The sequence below is a fragment of the Canis lupus genome, chromosome 8, assembly GCF_011100685.1.
Source record: "Canis lupus familiaris isolate Mischka breed German Shepherd chromosome 8, alternate assembly UU_Cfam_GSD_1.0, whole genome shotgun sequence".
In the NCBI taxonomy this organism is placed as follows: Eukaryota; Metazoa; Chordata; class Mammalia; order Carnivora; family Canidae; genus Canis; species Canis lupus.
This window is the reverse complement of record NC_049229.1, coordinates 11138233-11157233: the sequence shown is the minus strand read 5'-3', so window position 1 is coordinate 11157233 and position 19001 is coordinate 11138233. Positions and strand designations below refer to the sequence as shown.

The 19001-nt window shown below is 35.8% G+C and overlaps 1 protein-coding gene across 22 annotated transcripts in view; it reads right to left on the bottom strand.

The window, feature by feature from the left end:
* The window catches only part of NUBPL (nucleotide binding protein like), a 230506-nt gene that overhangs the window by 15835 nt on the left and 195670 nt on the right, over positions 1-19001 (bottom strand). For 13 of the 22 annotated variants that reach the window (XM_038544444.1, XM_038544448.1, XM_038544447.1 and 10 more), the window contains one exon: positions 14581-14639. In XM_038544444.1, the coding sequence (XP_038400372.1) occupies positions 14581-14639 (59 nt within the window). Of the gene's footprint in view, positions 1-3800; positions 3873-10156; positions 10284-12866; positions 14640-19001 lie in introns of those variants that run through there. The other 9 variants (XM_038544446.1, XM_038544438.1, XM_038544436.1 and 6 more) reach the window with 4 other exon arrangements.

Here is a 19001-nt window from a genome sequence, read left to right as displayed (position 1 = left end):
CAACCTACAGAATGGGAGAAGATATTTGCAAATGACATATCAGATAAAGGGCTAGTATTCAAGATCTAAAAATAACTAAACTCAACACCCCCAAAAAGCAAACAATCGAGTCAAGAAATGGGCAGAAGACGCGAACAGATATTTTTCCAAAGAAGACCTACACCTGGCCAACAAGCACATGAAAAAGTGCTGCACATCACTTGCCATCAGGGAAATACAAATCAACACCACAATGAGATACCACCTCACACCAGTGAGAATGGTGAAAATTAACAAGACAGGAAACAACAAATGTTGGCGAGGATGTGGAGAAAGGGAAACTCTCTTACACAGTGGGAATGCAAACTGGTGTAGCCACTATGGAAAACAGTGTGGAGGTTCCTCACAGAAGTTAAAAATAGAGCTATGACCCAGCAATTGCACTACTAGGCATTTACCCCAAAGATACAGATGTAGTGAAATGATGGGACACCTATACCTCAATGTTTATAGCAGCAATGTCCACAATAGCCAAACTGTGGAAGGAGCCAAGATATCCTTAAACAGCTGAATGGATAAAGATGTGGTGTATGTATATATACATACACAATGGAATATTACTCAGCCATCAGAAAGGATGAATACCTACCATTACATCGATGTGGATGGAACTGGAGGGTATTACACTGAGTGAAATAACTCAACCGGAGAAAGACAATTATCGTATGGTTTAACTCATATATGGAATATAAGAAATAGTGAAAGGGACCATAATGGAATGGGGGAAACTGAGTGGGGAAAAATTAGAGAGGAAGACAAACCATGAGAGACTCCGGACTCTGGGAAACAAGGGGTTGTGGAAGGGGAGGTGGGTGGAGGGATGGGGTAACTGGGTGATGGGCACTAAGGAGGGCATGTGATGTGATGAGCAGTGGGTGTAATACTATAAATTGGCAAACTGAATTTAAATTTTTTAAAAATGTGGATATCCAAATGCTAAAAAAAAACCCTAGTTATATATAATTTTCTTCATCTTTTAACAGTAGTTGTTTTACATTTGTTGTAATTTTTATAAATATATTTGAATTTTTCAGCACAAATAAATAAATGGAATTATACAGTTTCTTCCACTTTTTCATCTGCCACTTTCACTCAGCATTAAGATTTATTAATGTTGTATCAATAATACATTCCGTTTATTTCTATGAAGTATTTTATTGCAAAGATATCGCAAATCTGGTGTGTTCATTCACCATTTGGTGGATATTTCAATCATTTCCAGCTTTTGGATATTATAAACAAAACTGGTAGGAGTATTTATTTGCATAGAAGTTTTCAGGAAATATATGTTTTGTTTCTCTTGGGTAAATATTTAGGAGCAGAATAGTTAGATTGTATGTTAGGGCATGTTTACCTCTTTTAGAATATGCCAGAGTGCTTTCCAAATGTAAATCAACAGTGTATGAGATAGAGTTCCAGTGGATCCATATCATCGCCAAGAGTTGGTGTGGTCAGTTTGTTTCACTGTAGCCACTGTTGAGGTTGTGTAGTGATATCTCATTGTGGAGTTTTGTTTTTGAAGCTTTTGGGGGGGGGCATTTTCCTAGTGACTAAAGATGTGAGCATTTTTCATGGTGCTTTTCAGTGGTATCTCTTTCTTGGTAAGGTCTCTAGTCATCTTTTGCCCATTTTAAAGTTACGAATTTTTCTTTGGTCTATCTAATGGTTTGTAAGAGTTCTTTGTATAGTTTAGATACAAATTCTGTGTCAGATATGTTTTATAAATGTTTTCTCTTAAGTCTGAAAATTGTCTTTTCTTAATTGTGTTTTTAAACAGCTGTTTTAACTTTTATGAAGTACAATTTCACCTTTCCTTTTACAGTTTTATAGTGATTTTTCTATGTCCTATTTAAGAAATCTTTGCCTAACTTAAGATGATGAAGATTTTCTCTTATGTTTTCCTTCTAGAAGTTCATGGTTTTAGATTTTGTATTTAGGTATATGATCCATTTTAACTTTTGTAGATATATAGGTAAAACGTAAGTTCCGTTTCTTTGCAAAAAGATTGTCTAATTGTTAGAGTACAGTTCCTGAAAAGATGATCTATTCCTCATTGAATTGCCTACACACCTTTGTTGAAAATCAAGTTATCTTATCAAGTTTGAATCTATTTCTAAACTCTCCGTTCTGTTCCATGGATCTACATGTCAATCTTTACACCAAAACCACAATGTCTTGATTACTATAGCTTTATAAAAAGTCTTGGAATCAGGTAATGTATGTGCTCTGATTTTAATCTTCTTTTTTCAAAACTGTTTCCACTATCCTAGACCCTCTTTATTTATTTCCATATACATTTTGATTTTTTTTATACTAACCTTGTATACTGCAACTCTGCCTACATTGATATTAGTTCCAGTTACATTTTTGAATATTTTGGGGAGTTTTTTCTATAGACAATGATGTCATCTGTGAGTGAAGACAGTTCTATTTCTTTGTCTGCTTTAGTTACTACCTTCAAAAAATGAGTTAGGAAGTGCTCTCTCCTATTCTGTTTTCTGGAAGAGTTTCTATAGAATCAGCATTATTTCTTCCTTAAATTCTGGTATATATTTTTCCAGTGATGACATCCTGGGCTGGGGGTTACTTTGTTGATTCTTAACTACAAATTACATTTCTTTACATAATTTATGGCTACTCAGGTTATCTACCTCTTCTTGAATAAGCTTTGGTAGTATTTTTCTCAAGGAATGTATCTATTTCATCTTAGCTGTCAATTTTATGGGCATAAAATTGTTTGTAATAGCTCCTATTGTACTTTTAATGTCTGTAGGATCTTAGTAATATCCCCTCTTTCATTCCTGATGTTGGTAATTTAAGTCTGTCTCTCTTCTAAAGGACCCTGGCTAAAGGTTTGTCAGTTTTCACTTTTCAAAACATCAGCTTTTGATTTCACCGATTTTCTCTACTGCTTTTCTTCTCAATTTCGTTTGTTGCTTCTTTTTTTCTGTTTGTTCTAGATTTCACATACTTTTTTTATCTCCAGTTTCTTTTTCTAAAAATTAATGTTTTTAATTGAAATTTGATTTGCCAGTATACAGTATAACACCCAGTGCTCATCCCATCAAGTGCCCTCCTCAGTGCCCGTCACCCAGTTATCCCACCCTGCCCCACCCACCTCCCCTTCCACTACCCTTTGCTTGGTTCCCAGAGTTAGGAGTCTCTCATGTTTTGTCACCCTCTCTAATTTTTCCCACTCATTTTTCCTCCTTTCCCTTATAATTCCTTTCATTATTTTTTATATTCCCTGTATAAGTGAAACCTTATGAAGATTGTCCTTCTCCAACTGACTTAATTCACTCAGCATAATACCCTCCAGTTCCATCCACGTCAAAGCAAATGGTGGGTACTCATCATTTCTAATAGCTGAGTAGTACTCCATTGTATACATAGACCACATCTTCTTTATCCATTCATCTGTAGATGGACACCGAGGCTCCTTCCACAGTTTGACTATTGTGGAAATTGCTGCTAGAAACATCGGGGTGCAGGTGTCCCAGCGTTTCACTGCATCTGTATCTTTGGGGTAAATCCCCAGCAGTGCAATTGCTGGGTTGTAGGGTAGCTCTAGTTTTAACTCTTTGAGGAACCTCCACACAGTTTTCCAGAGTGCCTGTACCAGTTCACATTTCCACCAACAGTGCAAGAGGGTTCCCCTTTCTCCACATCTTTTCCAACATTTGTTGTTTCCTGTCTTGCTAATTTTTGCCATTCTCACTGGTGTGAGGTGGTATCTCATTGTGGTTTTGATTTGTATTTACCTGATGACAAGTGGTGTGGAGCATTTTCTCATGTGCTTGTTGGCCATGTCTATGTCTTCCTCTGTGAAATTTCTGTTCAAAAAAAAAAAAAGAAATGTAATTTCTGTTCATGTTTTTGCCAGGTTCTTAATAGAGAAGGTTATTTCATGATAGAAGATTTCTTCTTTTCTAGTATAGGCATTTAATGCTATAAGTTTTCCTGTAAGCACTATTTTAGGCACACCCCACAAATTTTGATGTTTTACTTCCCTTTCCATTCAGTCGAAATATTTAATTTCTCTTGTTCCTTCCTCTTTGGCATATGGGTAATTTAGAATTGTTTTATTTCCAAATTTTTGGAGGTTTCCAGATATCTTTTTGCTATTGAATTCTAATTCTTACAGTAAAAGAACACATTTTATGTGATTTTAGTTACTTTAAATGTTGATGTACGTTTTATGACTCAAAATATGGTATATTTTGGTGAATATCCCATGTGCACTTGAAAAATAATATACCTTCTGTTGTTTTGGGGAGAAGTGATCTATAAATGTTGATCATTGTTTAGGTCTTCTAATACTATATCTGTCCTTGTTCTATCAATTACTGAGAGAGGAGTATTGAAATCTCTTTGACTATGGATTTGTCTGCTTTTACGTTCAGTTTCATCAATTTTTGCTTCCTGTATTTTAAAGCTATTTTGTTAGGTGAACACATATTTAGGATTGTTACATCTACTTGCCTACTTAACACCTTTACCATTATGTAATATGGATTTTCAGTTGTGGCAATGTGTCTTGTTCTGAAGTCTACTGTGTGTGATAATACTATAGCCATTCTACTTTTCTTTCTTTCCTGCTTGCTTTTTTTCCATTCTACTTTTCTTTAGAAAAGTAAACATTAAAGTAGATTAATGTTTACGTTATATGTCTTTTCCATTTTTTACCTTTAGCTTACTTACCTTTATATTTATATTTAAAATGGATTCTTTATATTTAAAAAAATTTTTTATTAGAGTTCAATTTGCTAACATACAGCATAACACCCAGTGCTCATCCCGCCAAGCCCCCCCCCCTCAGTGCCCATCACCCAGTCACCCCAACCCCCCCGCCCACTTCCCCTTTCACTACCCCTTGTTCATTTCCCAGAGTTAGGTGTCTCTCATGTTTTGTCACCCTCACTGATATTTTCACTCCTTCCCCCCTTTTTTTTTAAAAGATTTTTTAAGACAGAGAGAGAGAGAGAGAGAGAGGCAGAGACACAGGCAGAGGGAGAAGCAGGCTCCGTGCAGGGAGCCCGACGTGGGACTCGATCCCAGGTCTCCAGGATCATACCCCGGGCCGAAAGCGGCGCTAAACCGCTGAACCACCCGGGCTGCCCTCTCTCCTTTCCCTTTATTCCTTTTCACTAATTTTTATATTCCCCAAATGAAAGAGACTATATAATGTTTGTCCTTTTCCGATTGACTTATTTCACTCAGCATAATACGCTCCAGGTCCCTCCACGTTGAAGCAAATTGTGGCTATTCGTCCTTTCTGACGGCTGAGTAATATTCCATTGTATACATAGACCACATCTTGATCCATTCATCTTTCGATGGACACCGAGGCTCCTTCCAGTTTGGCTATTGTGGACATTGCTGCTATAAACATCGGGGTGCAGGTGTCCTGGCGTTTCATTGCATCAGTATCGTTTTCTTTATATTTAAAATGGATTTCTTTTAGATAGTATATAGTAGGGTCTCACTTTTTTTTTTTATCAATTTGATAATCTGTCTTTTGATTTGTATGTTTTGAACATTTTCATTCATTGTACTTATCCATATGCTTAGATAAAAGTCTGCCATCTTGCAAGCTGTTTTTTTTTTTTTTTTAAGATTTTATTTATTTATTCATGAAAGACACAGAGAGAGAGAGGCAGAGACCAGGCAGAGAGAGAAGCAGGCTCCCTGCAGGGACCCTGATATGAGACTCAATCCCAGACCCTGAAATCACAACCTGAGCCAAAGGCAGACGCTCAACCACTGAGCCACCCAGGCATCCCTTGCAAGCTGTTTTCTATTTGTTCTATCTGCTCTTTGTTCCTTTTATACTTCTATTTCTGCTTGCATTTGGATTAAGGATTTTTGATTCAAATTTATCTCCATTACTGGCTTTTAAACTCCATCTTTTAAAAAAGTTAGTAATTGTTTAAAATTTACAGTGTTTGGCTTTAATTAATACTTCAAATAGTATTATATCTTTTCTCATATAGTATAAGAATCTTATAACAGTATACTCCAAATATATCCCCCTTATTTTTGTTATTGTTTTCATATATTTTATTTTTATATATGCTATAAGTCCATAATGTATTGCTATTATTTGGTATTTAGATAATTTTCTTTTAAGATGATTAAAAGCAAGGCAATAAGAACTTTTTAAAAAGATTTTAATTTTTTTGAGAGACAGCACAAATGGAGGAGAGGGGCAGAGGGAGAGGGAGAAGCAGGCTCCCAGCTGAGCATGGAACTTGATGTGGGGCTTGATCCCAGGACCCTGGGATCATAACCTGAGTCAAAGTTAGATGGTTAATTGACTAAGCTACCCAGGCACCTCAAGACAATAAGTATTTTTAATGTTTATCTTTATTTCAACCATTTTTCAGAGATCTTTAGTTCTTTGTATAGATCAAAGTTTCCATCTGGTGTTCTAATTCCCTCTGCCTAAAGAATTTCCTATGGCATTTATTGTAGTATATACTGTTAATGAATTCCCTCAGCTTTTGTCCAAAAAAAGGTTTTCCTTTTTCTTTTTAAAAAGATGTATTTGAGAGAGGAGAGCGAACATGAGTAGAGGGAAGGGCAGAGGGAAAGAATCTTCAAGCAGATTCTCTGCTGATAGCAGAGCACAACATAGGGCTACATCCCACAACCCATGAGATCATGACCTGAGCCAAACCCAAGAGTCAGATGTTTAATCAACGGAGTCACCCACATGTCCCAAGTTTTTCCCTTGTGAATATTATTTTCACTGGCAGAGGTTTCTGGATTGGTAGGGTTTTTTTCTAATTTCAGCACTTTAAAAATCTCCCTTTGTTGTTATATGCCTTACACAGGGCTACTATATATTCATATTTTTGTTTCTGTATGTAATGTGAATTTTTCCATTTACTGACTTCAAGACTTTCTTTTTATCTTTATTTTTCCTGCAGTTTCAAACTGTTATTTGTTTTAAAAATTCCACTTGGGGCCTTCTGAGTTCTGTGAATTTTCCAGTTTGATACTTCTCATTTTATCAAGAGAATTCTTAGCAGTCATCTCTTCAAATATTTTGTCTGTCCCAGTGATCCTTTCTTCTTATGAGGTGAGATGCCAATTTATTCCCAACTTTTGCTCATACATGTGGCATATGTGTGTAATTCTTTATTCTCTTTGTCCTTCAATTGGATAAATAAGAACTACCTATATCCAGGTTCATTGATTCATCTGTCAAGTTTTACTGATGAGTCCAAAGACATTCTTGATCTCTGTTACTGTTTTCTTTTTCTTCTAGTATTTCTATTTTATTTGTTCTCATGCTTTCCATCTATCTGTGAAATTCCCCATGTGCTCAAGCATGTTTCCACCTTTTCCTTAGACCCTTTAACACATATTCACAGACATTCCTTATTTGATAGTACAAACATCTGAGTCATTTTTCTGTCTGGTTCTGTTGAGTGTTTTGTCTTTTGTTAAGGGATTGATTTTTCTTGTTATGTATTATAATTTTTAAAATGTTGGTTTTTTAAAAATTATTGAAGTATAGTTAAAATACAACATATTAGTTTTAGGGGTACACCATGATGATCCATCAATTCTATACATTACTCAATGATCATCATAAGTGTAGTCACCATACAAAATTATTACAATACTATTGACTATATACTCTATGCCACACTTTTCATCGCTGTGATTATTTATTAACTGGAAATTTGTATCTCTTACCTTTACCTATTTTCACCCACCCCCCTACCCCAAGCCCCTCTGGAAATCACCAGTTTGGTCTTTGTATCTATGAGTCTGTTTTCTTTTTTGTTACTTTGTTTTTCAGATTCCACATATAAGTAAAATTACCTAGTATTTGTCTTTCTCTGACTTATTTCACTTAGCATAATACCTTCTACATCTATCCATGTTTCCACAAATGGCAAAAAAAATTCATTATTTTTTATGGCTGAGAAATAGCCCATCTCACACACACATACACCCACATCATATCTTCTTTCTCCATTCAGATATCAGGGGACACAAGTTGCTTCCATATTTTGGCTATTTTAAATAATGCTACAATAAACATAGCAGTACATGTATCTTTTTAAGTTAATGTTTTCTTTTTTTTTTTTTTCAGGTAAATATCCAGTAGTGGAATTACTGGATCATTTAACATTTCTATTTTTCATTTTTTGAGGAACCTCAGTTTTTCATGCTGGCTGCACCAATGTGCATTCTCAACAGTGCACAAAGGTTCCCTTTTCTCCACATCTTTGCCAACACTTGTTATTTTTTTGTGTTTTTGATACTAGCCATTTGTGACAGGTGTGAGTTGTTATGTTGAGCATCTTTTCATGTGCCCATTGGCCATCTCTAAGTCTTCTTTGGAAAAGTGTCTATTCAGGTCCTTTGCTCATTTATAATCAATTTTTTTTGGAGGCTGAGTTATATATGTTTTGGATATTAATCTCTTATTGAATGTATCATTTGCAAATATTTTCTCCCATTTAGTAGGTTGCTTTTTTTGTTTTGTTGATGGCTTCCTTTACCATGCAAGAACTTTTAATTTGGTGTGGTCCCATTAGTTTATTTTTGCCTTTGTTTCTCTTATCTGAGGAGACATATCCATAAATATGTTACTAAGACCAATGTCCAAGAAATTATTGCCTATGTCTTCTTTTAGTTTATGGCTTGAGTTCACATTTCAGTTGTTAATCCATTTTGAATTTATTTTTGTGCATGGTGTAAGAAAATGATCCAGTTTTCCCAACACCATTTATTGAAAAAAACTTTCTTTTGTCATTGTATATTTTTTCCTTCTTTACCATAGATGAATTGACCATATAAGTATGGATTTATTTCTGGGCTCTTTATCCTGTTCCATTGATCTATGTGTCTATTTTTGTGCCAGTACCATACTGTTTTGATAACTATAACTTTGTAGTCTATCTTAAAATCTGGGAATGTGATACCTCCCCCTTTGTTCTTCTTTCTCAAGATTTCTTTGGCTATTTAGGGTCTTTTGTGGTTCCATAAGAATTTTAGGATTAGGGGGATCCCTGGGTGGCTCAGCGGTTTGGCTCCTGCCTTCAGGCCAGGGCCTGATCCTGGAGTCCCGGGATCGAGTCCCACATCAGGCTTCCTGCATGGACCCTGCTTCTCCTGTCTGTGTCTCTGCCTCTCTCTCTCTCTATGTGTGTGTCTCTCATGAATAAATAAAATATTTTAAAAATCGTTAAAAAAAAAGAATTTTAGGATTATTTGTTCTAGTTCTGTTATCTTATAATTGTTTACATTGAATGCTGGACATATGTGCAGGGCAGCAGAAATGGAGGTAAATAGTATTTACGGCTGAAAATGTGCATGACTTTTGTTAGAAACAATGTACAGTTCTGAGTTAATTTAGTCAGGAGTTCATCTTATTTAGGTTTTGTTGTTATGATTACCTTCAGTACACTACTGGCTTCAGATCCCTCTGTTATTACCTTGTACTTAAGTTGAAGGATAGGTTGCTCTACTCTTAGCTTTTGATCTCTCTATTCATATTCTTTACCCCTCCTCCTCCACCAGTGGACACTGCTAATATTTGATACTTAGTGCTTGCTAGCTTGCTGCAAGGCAGGGGATTCTCTGTTGTCTGATCCAGCCTTAGCTTAGGTAAGCCCTATGTCCCTGAGTCTTGGTGAATGGGCTTTCTCAGTGATACCACCCCTCCCTCAGTGATAGGATGTCTTTAATGGCCAGGGTCAGGATGACCTCCTGTTCTCCTCCATGATTAGAGGGTTTTTCTATTTCCTCTCTGGCAGTCATAATGGGTTTTCATCTGAGGACAGGTTTACTATCCTCCCCTAGTGACTTATTGGTGTTTGTTCCATAGGGAAGGAGAGTTAGGCAAAGTTTGTGCTTTTCTCAAAACATCAGCTACTCTCCTTCTCCAGGCCTCAGACTACTTAGGGCTGTCTCTAGTCCCTTGCCCTAACTAAGCTCAATTCTTCTCTTGGGCACCTTGTAAGATCCATAGAGAAAAGCTTATAAGTGGGTGCAAACTCACCTCCATTAGCAGTTTCCAGAGGTTGTGTTTTCTCTGTTATCCCACACTCAACTTTTAGCAATTTGTTAAAAATTTTCACTGGATTTTTCTAACCTGTTTGTAGGGAGCTTGTCATCTCTTCTGTGTTTTGCCAAAGGTATACTTGCATCCTGTCTCTCCTTGAAGGAGTCTGTCTTTTCATACACGTCAGATGACTTGGTTGCAATGTAACTTAGGATCTCTGGTGGGTTTAAGAAAATTTATGATTTTGTAGATCATACAGTTTTTTTCTTTTTCTAAGAGTAGTATGATGCTCTTCCTAGTCTTCTCCATCCTAAACAAAATTGAAACTCTCTAGTAGTTTGTTGTTGTTTTGAACGTCACAAGCTGGCCCCAAATTTATATGAAAATGAAAAATATCAAGAATTGCCAAAGCATTCTTGAAGAACAACAAGGTGATGGTGAACAAAACAGTAAGTTACTGATGCAAAGGCAGACAAATAAACCAATGAGACAGAATAAAAGTCCAGAAACAGAGTAATAGAAACACAGACATTTAGTTTACAACAAAGGTGGTACTGCAGAAGAGTAGAGGAAACAGAGAGTCCCACTGGACATTTACAATTAGATAACCATAAGAAAACAAAACAAAACAAAATACTTAAAGGGTACCTCACCTAATAACAAAAAAATAATTCCAGGTGGATTTAAAAACAAAATATAGAAGGCAAAACAACGTTAAAACTTCTAGAAATTAATATAGGATAATATCTTCATGACCTTGGGGCACTGCACAAAAATCAGTATCATAAAGGAAAATAATAAATTTGAGTATGTTCAAATTAAGGTTATTTGGTTGTCAAAAGACACCATTAAGAGAGTGAAAAGCAAATCATAATAGAGTGGGAAAGACTTCAACATAAAACTGACAAGGATTCATAAAGTGCTCCAACAGCATAATAGAGAAATGGGCAAGAGATTTGACTGGGCAGTACACAAAAGAGGAAATATAATTAGCCAATAAATATATGTAAAGGTACTCAATTTCACTTGTAACATGGAAATGTATGTTAAAATCACAATGAGATACCACTAAACAACTACCAATAATTCTAGTCTCATAAATAACTCAATCGAAATGGAACACCAAGAAGTATGTATAAGAATGCTCAGAGCAGCACTATTTCTAAGAGTAAAACATTGGAATCAATCCAAATATCCATCTACAGTGGAATGGGTAAGTTTGGTATACTCAAACAACGTAATATTCTACAGCATATAATATGAATAACTGCTATATGCAGTTAGAGGTGGAACTCAGAAACAATAAAGAGCAATTATATAGAGCAAAATAAAAGCAATTAATACACAGCAAAATAATGTATCATTCCATTTAATATAAGTTGCAAAAAATAGGCAAAACTATAATGTTGAAGGTGTTAAGACATCAGTAAATAGTTAACTTTGTAAGGGAAGAAGAGGGCAGCAATTGTGAGAGAAAGTACTGAGGCTCCTGTGATGTTGATGTTCCTTCTGTGATGTTCCTTCTTAACCTAGTGTTGGGTGTCCACTTTGCAGATAATTGACCTATATGTCTCCCATGCTTTACTGTATATACCGTATACATTATATACCGTATATTATAACTTCCTCCCATTGTCCCTCATCGCCCCACCCCCTGCCCAGAAAGCTTCTGGCCATTGGTGAACTTACTTTTTAATTAGAAGTGTCTCCAATGGAGTGATGCAAGTATCTGAACTCTAATGTACTCTTTGGTTCTGATTTTCTAGGATTCTAGAAAGGTATTGGTATTTTTTTTGGAGTGTGGTGTTTAAGGGAGAAAATTCTTTTCCTATTTGGAACTGAGAGACACAATTCAGATAATGGTAAAAAATATTAGCTCTATTACTGACAAAAAGCTGGAGTAGAGGGTATGTGACTCCAGTGGACTACCAAATACCCAATCCTCAAATTAGATGAACTTGCCCACCCATGTCCAGGGCAGGGATAGACAGGCTTCCCTGTAGCCTGCCTCAGGAAGCTCAGGATCTGGCTGAAATCAAAGAAATGCAGACAGGAAGAAATTTACCCATAAGATGTATTACTCCTGCTTCCCTGGCATGGAGTGAGTGGGGCAGCTTGCCTTCATCTCCTGGAGAGTAGAATGGAAATTCTCTATACTCTAGGGACATGTGAAGAATAAGGAACAAATATTACCCCTAACAACAGGTGGACTAGCTGTGCTTGACAGTCTATCTTTAAAGTCAGCTCTTTGAAGCTTAGCAAAGGCTGCCATAGGCTAAATTTTAGAATAAGCTTCATTCTCGCTATTACGGTTACTTTTTCTTCTTCTACTTATGAACCTGTATATATACTCCAACCACCATCTTTTCTGTGGCTTTCCTGGAAGCATCTGCAGAGACTTGTAGACAAGAGTAAAGGAGAAGAGAGCGGGTAATTTTATGTGTAGCGCTAAGCCATGTATTTATGAGAAAAAAATGAACTTTCGCATTTCTCTACGAGATGTATAAATTGGCACACAACTTTTAAGTGTCTCTGGAGCTTATTTAAATCATTCTTTTTCTAGGTAAAGTTAAGACTGGTTCAAGTACCTGCTTTTTGGTATTTAGAAGTGCTCAATGATTATTTATACCTGTCTTCTCTCAAAAAAATGATAAAAACACTAGTATAAATCTACAACTTAAAGTCATTACTTCCTTCTCACAATGATGATGATTACTGTGTGTTCACAAATACTTTTATTCATGATTTTAATTAGCATGGATAATTTGGCTCAAGTCCTTTTAGTTCAGTCACAGCAGTGTGTGTTTTAAACTTTTATTTTTATTTTGAGGTAATTGTAGACTCATGTGCAGTGTAAGAAACAATGCAGATTTCACTGTGCCCTTTTATCCAATTTCCTCCAACAATAACATCTTGCAAAATTATAGTACAATTATCTCCCAAGATATTGACATTGATATAGTCACAATATAGAACATTTTCATCATCACAAGGATTCCTTATGTTGCCGTTTTATAGTCATACAACTCTCCCCCTTAAACTCTGGAAACCACTAATCTGTTCTCCAGTTCTATAATTTTATAATTTCAAGAATGTTCCATAAATGGAGCCAGATGGCATAAAACCTTTTAGGAGTGGCTTTTTCATTCAGCATAGTTCTCTGGAATTCATACGCATTGTAGCATATGTCCATAGTTTGTTCTTTTGTATTGCTAGGTAGTATTCCATAGCGTGGATATATCACAGTTTGACTATTTGCCCATTGAAAAACTCTGCATTGTTTTTTACTATTACAAATAAAACCTCTATGAACACTCATGTAGTTTTTTATGTGAACATAAGTGTGTGAAAACATGTTTATAATGACATGCAACTCTTTGACTAATTTTCTGGCTATTTAAGCCAGACACAAAACAAAAGATGTCAAGGTATTTGCCAAAGGTCATAGACTGCTTCTTTATCAACTACTGATTCTTATCAGTATTTGCAGCTTTGTAACTATCTTGCTACCTGACCTTGGAAAGCCCTCTGAATTTCTCTGAGCCTCAACTAGACAAGACAAATGTTTTTCAAAGTGTATCATTTGAAATATGAACTCCACAAAATGGTCCTAAATGGGGAAAGGGTCAGTTTCATGGTCTCATAAGTTTTAAGAAATGCTGAATACCATATTTCTCTCTTTTGAAACAAATGAATGTTCTTTGTGTAAAAAAAGGAAGGATCCAGTATCCTGCCACTCAAGTTCAAATTCCAGCTCCATCACTTGCTGAAATAGTAACCTTCAGCAAGACACTTAACACTCCCATATCTCAGTATTCTCATCTATATAGCGGAGATAACACATTACCTCACTCATATGAATGGAAGATTAATTATAAGGACACAAGAAAACACTTAATAAATGTTATTCTATTTCTATCAGAATCAGAATCAAAATCATTATGATCTTATTAAAAATACACATGTCTGGGCCCCACCCCAGCAGATTATATTTAGTAAGTCTAGGGTAAACCTGGTCCAGATGAAGTAAAGGTTTATTTATATTATGAATGTGTCCAAGATAGTCCAAGGCAGGATTTAAATCCAGACCAAACTGACAGAGTGTTGTCATACTTATATCAGCACACAAATTTAGTAAATCCTTTAAATGACTACTCTGTAGTCCCGTAAAAAGAACACAGTTCTTTCCTGACTGGAAGATTGGGCTTCTAACACAAACTCCTGATTCCCCAAGGGGTAATTCATTAAAATAAAATGCAGTTCTGTGCAGTTGGTACACACCAGCTTTCAGTAAATTCCTAAATGTAGTAGTTAGCATTGATATATAAACATTTTATTTGTGAGTTACTGCTTAGCAAATCAAATCTGAACATAAGACATTATTTCCTTAGAAGTACAAGAAAACAACTATGATTACTACTATTCCTGTAGGTTTCATAACCACATTGCTGATTTCCAAAGGTCTTCTTATTGTTAAGCACCAGGCAACATTCCAGAACACTTGCGGAACTCACTTTAGAGGTGGCGGCAATCTTCTTACTACTTCTGCAGCAATCCTCAGGTAAGCTTTGGCCTGGAAAAGAAGAGACTCATTTGTTCTGTATTTCTCCCCAGCAGACATCAAATGACTCATGAACTGTTTGCCAGAGCTGTCTACTGAACTGAATAGTGAAAAGGCTGAGTGAGATGAGGAAATTCAGCAGTGAGAGGATGCTGTTGTATACACTGCAGGTGTACATAGAGGGAAGAAAGAATTTTATTTAGGGGGCAGATACTTAGAAGGTGACTTTCTGAAAAAATATTTAATACCAGCAATTACTGTTTTTAAGCTCTAATTCCCAAGTCAGCAAACTAGCAAACCCAGTCTAGTTGTAGAAAAATTAGATCTTCCTCTTCTGACAAATTGATATCTTGAGTTAGACACTGCAAAACTTTTGTGGCATAAGAGCTGTTAGTCATTTTAAATAGGACTGTTTATTACCACCCTATGGTTTATCTTTGGAAAGCATTTTCCTCATCTTTCTGAGAATGGCATCCAGTACCAGCAGCGAGCACCCTGTAAGGCTCCTTCATCTGCTGAATTTTGGGTACCAGGCAAGAATTTCTGGGATCAGTTGTTACACTCTTCATCTGTGGGCTCCTCAGTGCAGCCAAATAATAAGAACAACAAGCCACTGTGGGCCACAAACTAACCAATGCCTACATGGTCCAGTTAGAATGAGGGTCATGACATTTGCATTCTATCAGTTTTAAATAACTGCAGTGCAAATCTTATTTATTTACCCTATCTAATCTATGAAACCTGTAAGATACAATAGTGGATCTTCTAAAACCATTAATCTATATATTTATATACTTAGACTTATGAATATCTGCTACTTTTACTACTACAACTACTATGACTGATAATAGCTAAAATTTACTTGAGTATTTAATATTTACCAACAAGCATTGTTTCATCTAAATTCACAGCCACCCTAAGGGAGAAATTCTGTCAGTAACCCCACTTTATAGATAAGGAAACCAAGAACCAGAAAGGTGAAGAGACTTGCCCAAAGCATTACAGCTGAATGGGATGAGCTAGTCTTTGAACCTAGACTGACCAACTCTCTGACTGCATGGTAAAAGAACAATTTGAGGTCTGTTTATTGCAACTTGATGAGTGTCTTAAGTGTTTCACTCATTTTCACTTTAAAAAATCATGCTTGAGCCCTAATAGCTGAATTCTTTTGTTTTACCAGAAAAATGTTAAAAGGCTCACCTGAGTCCATAAAAAAAAAAAAAAAGTTTCAAAATATGAATAAAGCCCTAAATTTTTAAAAATTTAGTACCAACTATACCAAGTATTTGGCATAAGTAATTTCACTTATGTAAAACAAGCATCATCAACTCAACTTGGATAAGGTCACAAAGGCAGTAAGCTGGAGAATATTCAAACCTGGGTCCATCTAACTGCAAAGCGTAGATCCTTCTACTACATATTAAACAGTAAATCCAAAGTACCAGCAATTTTAATCATAATGCTTGATCTAAAAATGGTTTCAGGGCAGCCCGGATGGCTCAGCGATTTAGCGCTGCCTTCAGTCCAGGGCCCGATCCTGGAGACCCAGGATCGAGTCCCATGTTGGGCTTCCTGCATGGAGCCTGCTTCTCCCTCTGCCTGTGTCTCTGCGCCGCTCTCTCTGTCTCTCATAAATAAATTAAAAAAGAAAAACCTTAAAATAATAAAAATAAAAATGGTTTCACTCTCTGCTGTAGTTAATAGAAACAACAATTTTGCTTAAAAATGGAAATAACATGTACTTTGTAAATAAATATTTCTCTTAAACCTAGTGTGCTGATTTTCACCCATGCATCTTTGTAAATACCTTTTATCTCTATTAGCTTTTCTGAGTATTTAAGCCTAAAATTATTGTGATGAAAATTTAAAGTTCACTAAGGCAAGCTGAGAGAAGGCCATCATTCTCTCATCTTTACATTCTTACTTATGTTAAATTAGAGACATAAACCTATCAGACTACACAAAATACCGAATGATTCCAGAATAATAAAATTTGCTACATTTAACCTTTGCTTTTTAATGGACTATCTCCAAGCTTAAACTTTCAATATATCACACTCAAAGTAATGCTTAGATTGTCATTTGCTAAGAAATCACTAAAAGTGCTTAGTTTCACAGTTTCGATTTCTACAGAACTGTTGAGATTGAATTTTTTCAGCCAACAAATACGTTTTGATTTTTATCATGTGCAAGTCACTGTTTGGGGAAACTTCTAGGATGTAACAATATAAAAGGAAGCCAGAATAGCTCATTTGTAAAGACCTGGGGCTCTGAAGTTGGATAAGCATGGTTTAAAACTTAGCTCCATCACTTATTAGTATGAGGCCTTGAGCCACTTAACCCTTCTAAGACTCAATTTCCACATCTCTAAAATGGCTGAAGTAATAGTATCTACCTCAAAGAGTTTGGGGTAATATTAAGTAATAATAAAGTATGTGTCGTACTGGCACAAAAGAAGTAAATATTAGTGGCTGCTATTATTCCTAGTATATCCTTAAGTACTTTACAATCTCATTGAAAAGCTCACATGAACATGTATTCATAGATACTTCTGGCTGAGGAAATAGTAAACTAAATCCTTCCCTTTCATTTAATCCATAACTAGCAAAAAGGCAAATATGTGTATCATATACCAAAAAATGATTTATATTTCTCAAACTATTAATACTCTTTTTTCATCACCTCAAATATACATAGAATAACACTTCTACCGGAGATTTTTTATTGGGCCATCCAGAAGCATGGTTAAGATAGCTGGATCCTATTTACTCTATATTAACAAGTTAAAGGAAATGGACGGCAATCAAAGTGCAAGCAGTTTTATGGAGAACTTTTTTCCTTTGTCTTTGTTTTTAAAGATTTGAAGTTCTACTTTATCATACACAGTGATTTCATATTAAGATTATATGGTAATAATTTAGAAATTATAAGATAATAAAATTTCCACTTATATTTGAAAGTCTTTACCAGGAATAACTTATAGCACACCTTTCTGTATGTCAATATTAACATTCTTATTTGGCAACAAAAGGATGAAAATTATTGGTCAATCATGGGTCCATTACTTGTGTCCTGAACTAAAGCAAAGGCAAAAAGTAGATAAAATTGAATTACAATTATAATCACACAAACAAAAGGCAATGCTATTGAATTTAAGAGTTCTGAATCCTAAGTGTCTACTTCCTCTCCCCTCCTCTGTGGCTTTCTCTAGCTATTATCTACTACTATATTTGGAGTTTCAATTATTCCCCTTTTGTCAGCAGTGCACATGTTCAGAAAGTTTTGCCCAATGACTGAGAAGGCAGCAGCTTGATGGTGCTTTTTAACTGGTACTGCAACTCTTTCCATCTTTTCTGATGATGCCTTAAATTCAGCATGAACCATATTTTAAATTAATCACTGCAGCATTTGTGTCCTCCAAAAGTTAAATGTTACTGGGAGAGTGAAGTCTCTAATGTCCAATTTTAAAAGATCTGATGCACAGAGAATGACAGCCCTGGAATCTGGTGTTGGGAGGAGGGAGTGATGGGAGATGGTGAAGGTGGAGTTAGAAAGAAAACAAAAAGCTTGGGATGCCTGCCTGGGTGGCTCAGGGTTGAGGGTCTGCCTTCGGCCCAGGGTGTGATCCTGGGGTCCATGCTGGAGCCTGCTTTTCCTTCTGCCTATGTCTCTGCCTCTCTCTTTCTCTCTCTCTCTGTCTCTCATGAATAAATAAATAAAATCTTAAAAAAAAAAAGAAAACTTCATTAAAAAAAAAAAAAACAACTGAAGATGAAACCTTTACTGATTAATAATTTTACCTTAGGTCAACCCCTAAAAGCAAACAATAAAAAGTGTTGATCTAAGGGGTTAATGATTAACACATAATTTTAAAGGTTCAGTCCCATTAACTTTTGCAGAAGTTTACCATGTTGGCAAGTATAAACTTTATTCTTTAAATGAAGACATGCAAGTAGAATGGGCATTAAACTTCCACAAATACAACAGAATTTGCTGAGAGGGCTGTTACTAGCTATTTCCATTGGTGTTCACAGGGGAAAAGAGAAGGGGGCTATCAGAGGAAAGATTCATCACAAGGGTTAACAGAAGGATACTGTGATATGAACAGGAGGTGAACTAAATTCCAATCTAAATATACATCATAGACACTGAGCTAATCTTGCAATTTATTAGGAAGGGAAGCAGGTATTGCATTGGGAGGAGAATGAATAGAGTATGGTGTCACAGCTGTGAGGGGAAATAGCCTCTAGCACTATCTTGGATAGTTCCTTTCTTTAAATAAACTTCTGCTTCTTCATCTGAAAAATGGAAGATTATTGTATTTTATTATTATACATTATTATTATACATATCTTATACATATACATACAATTA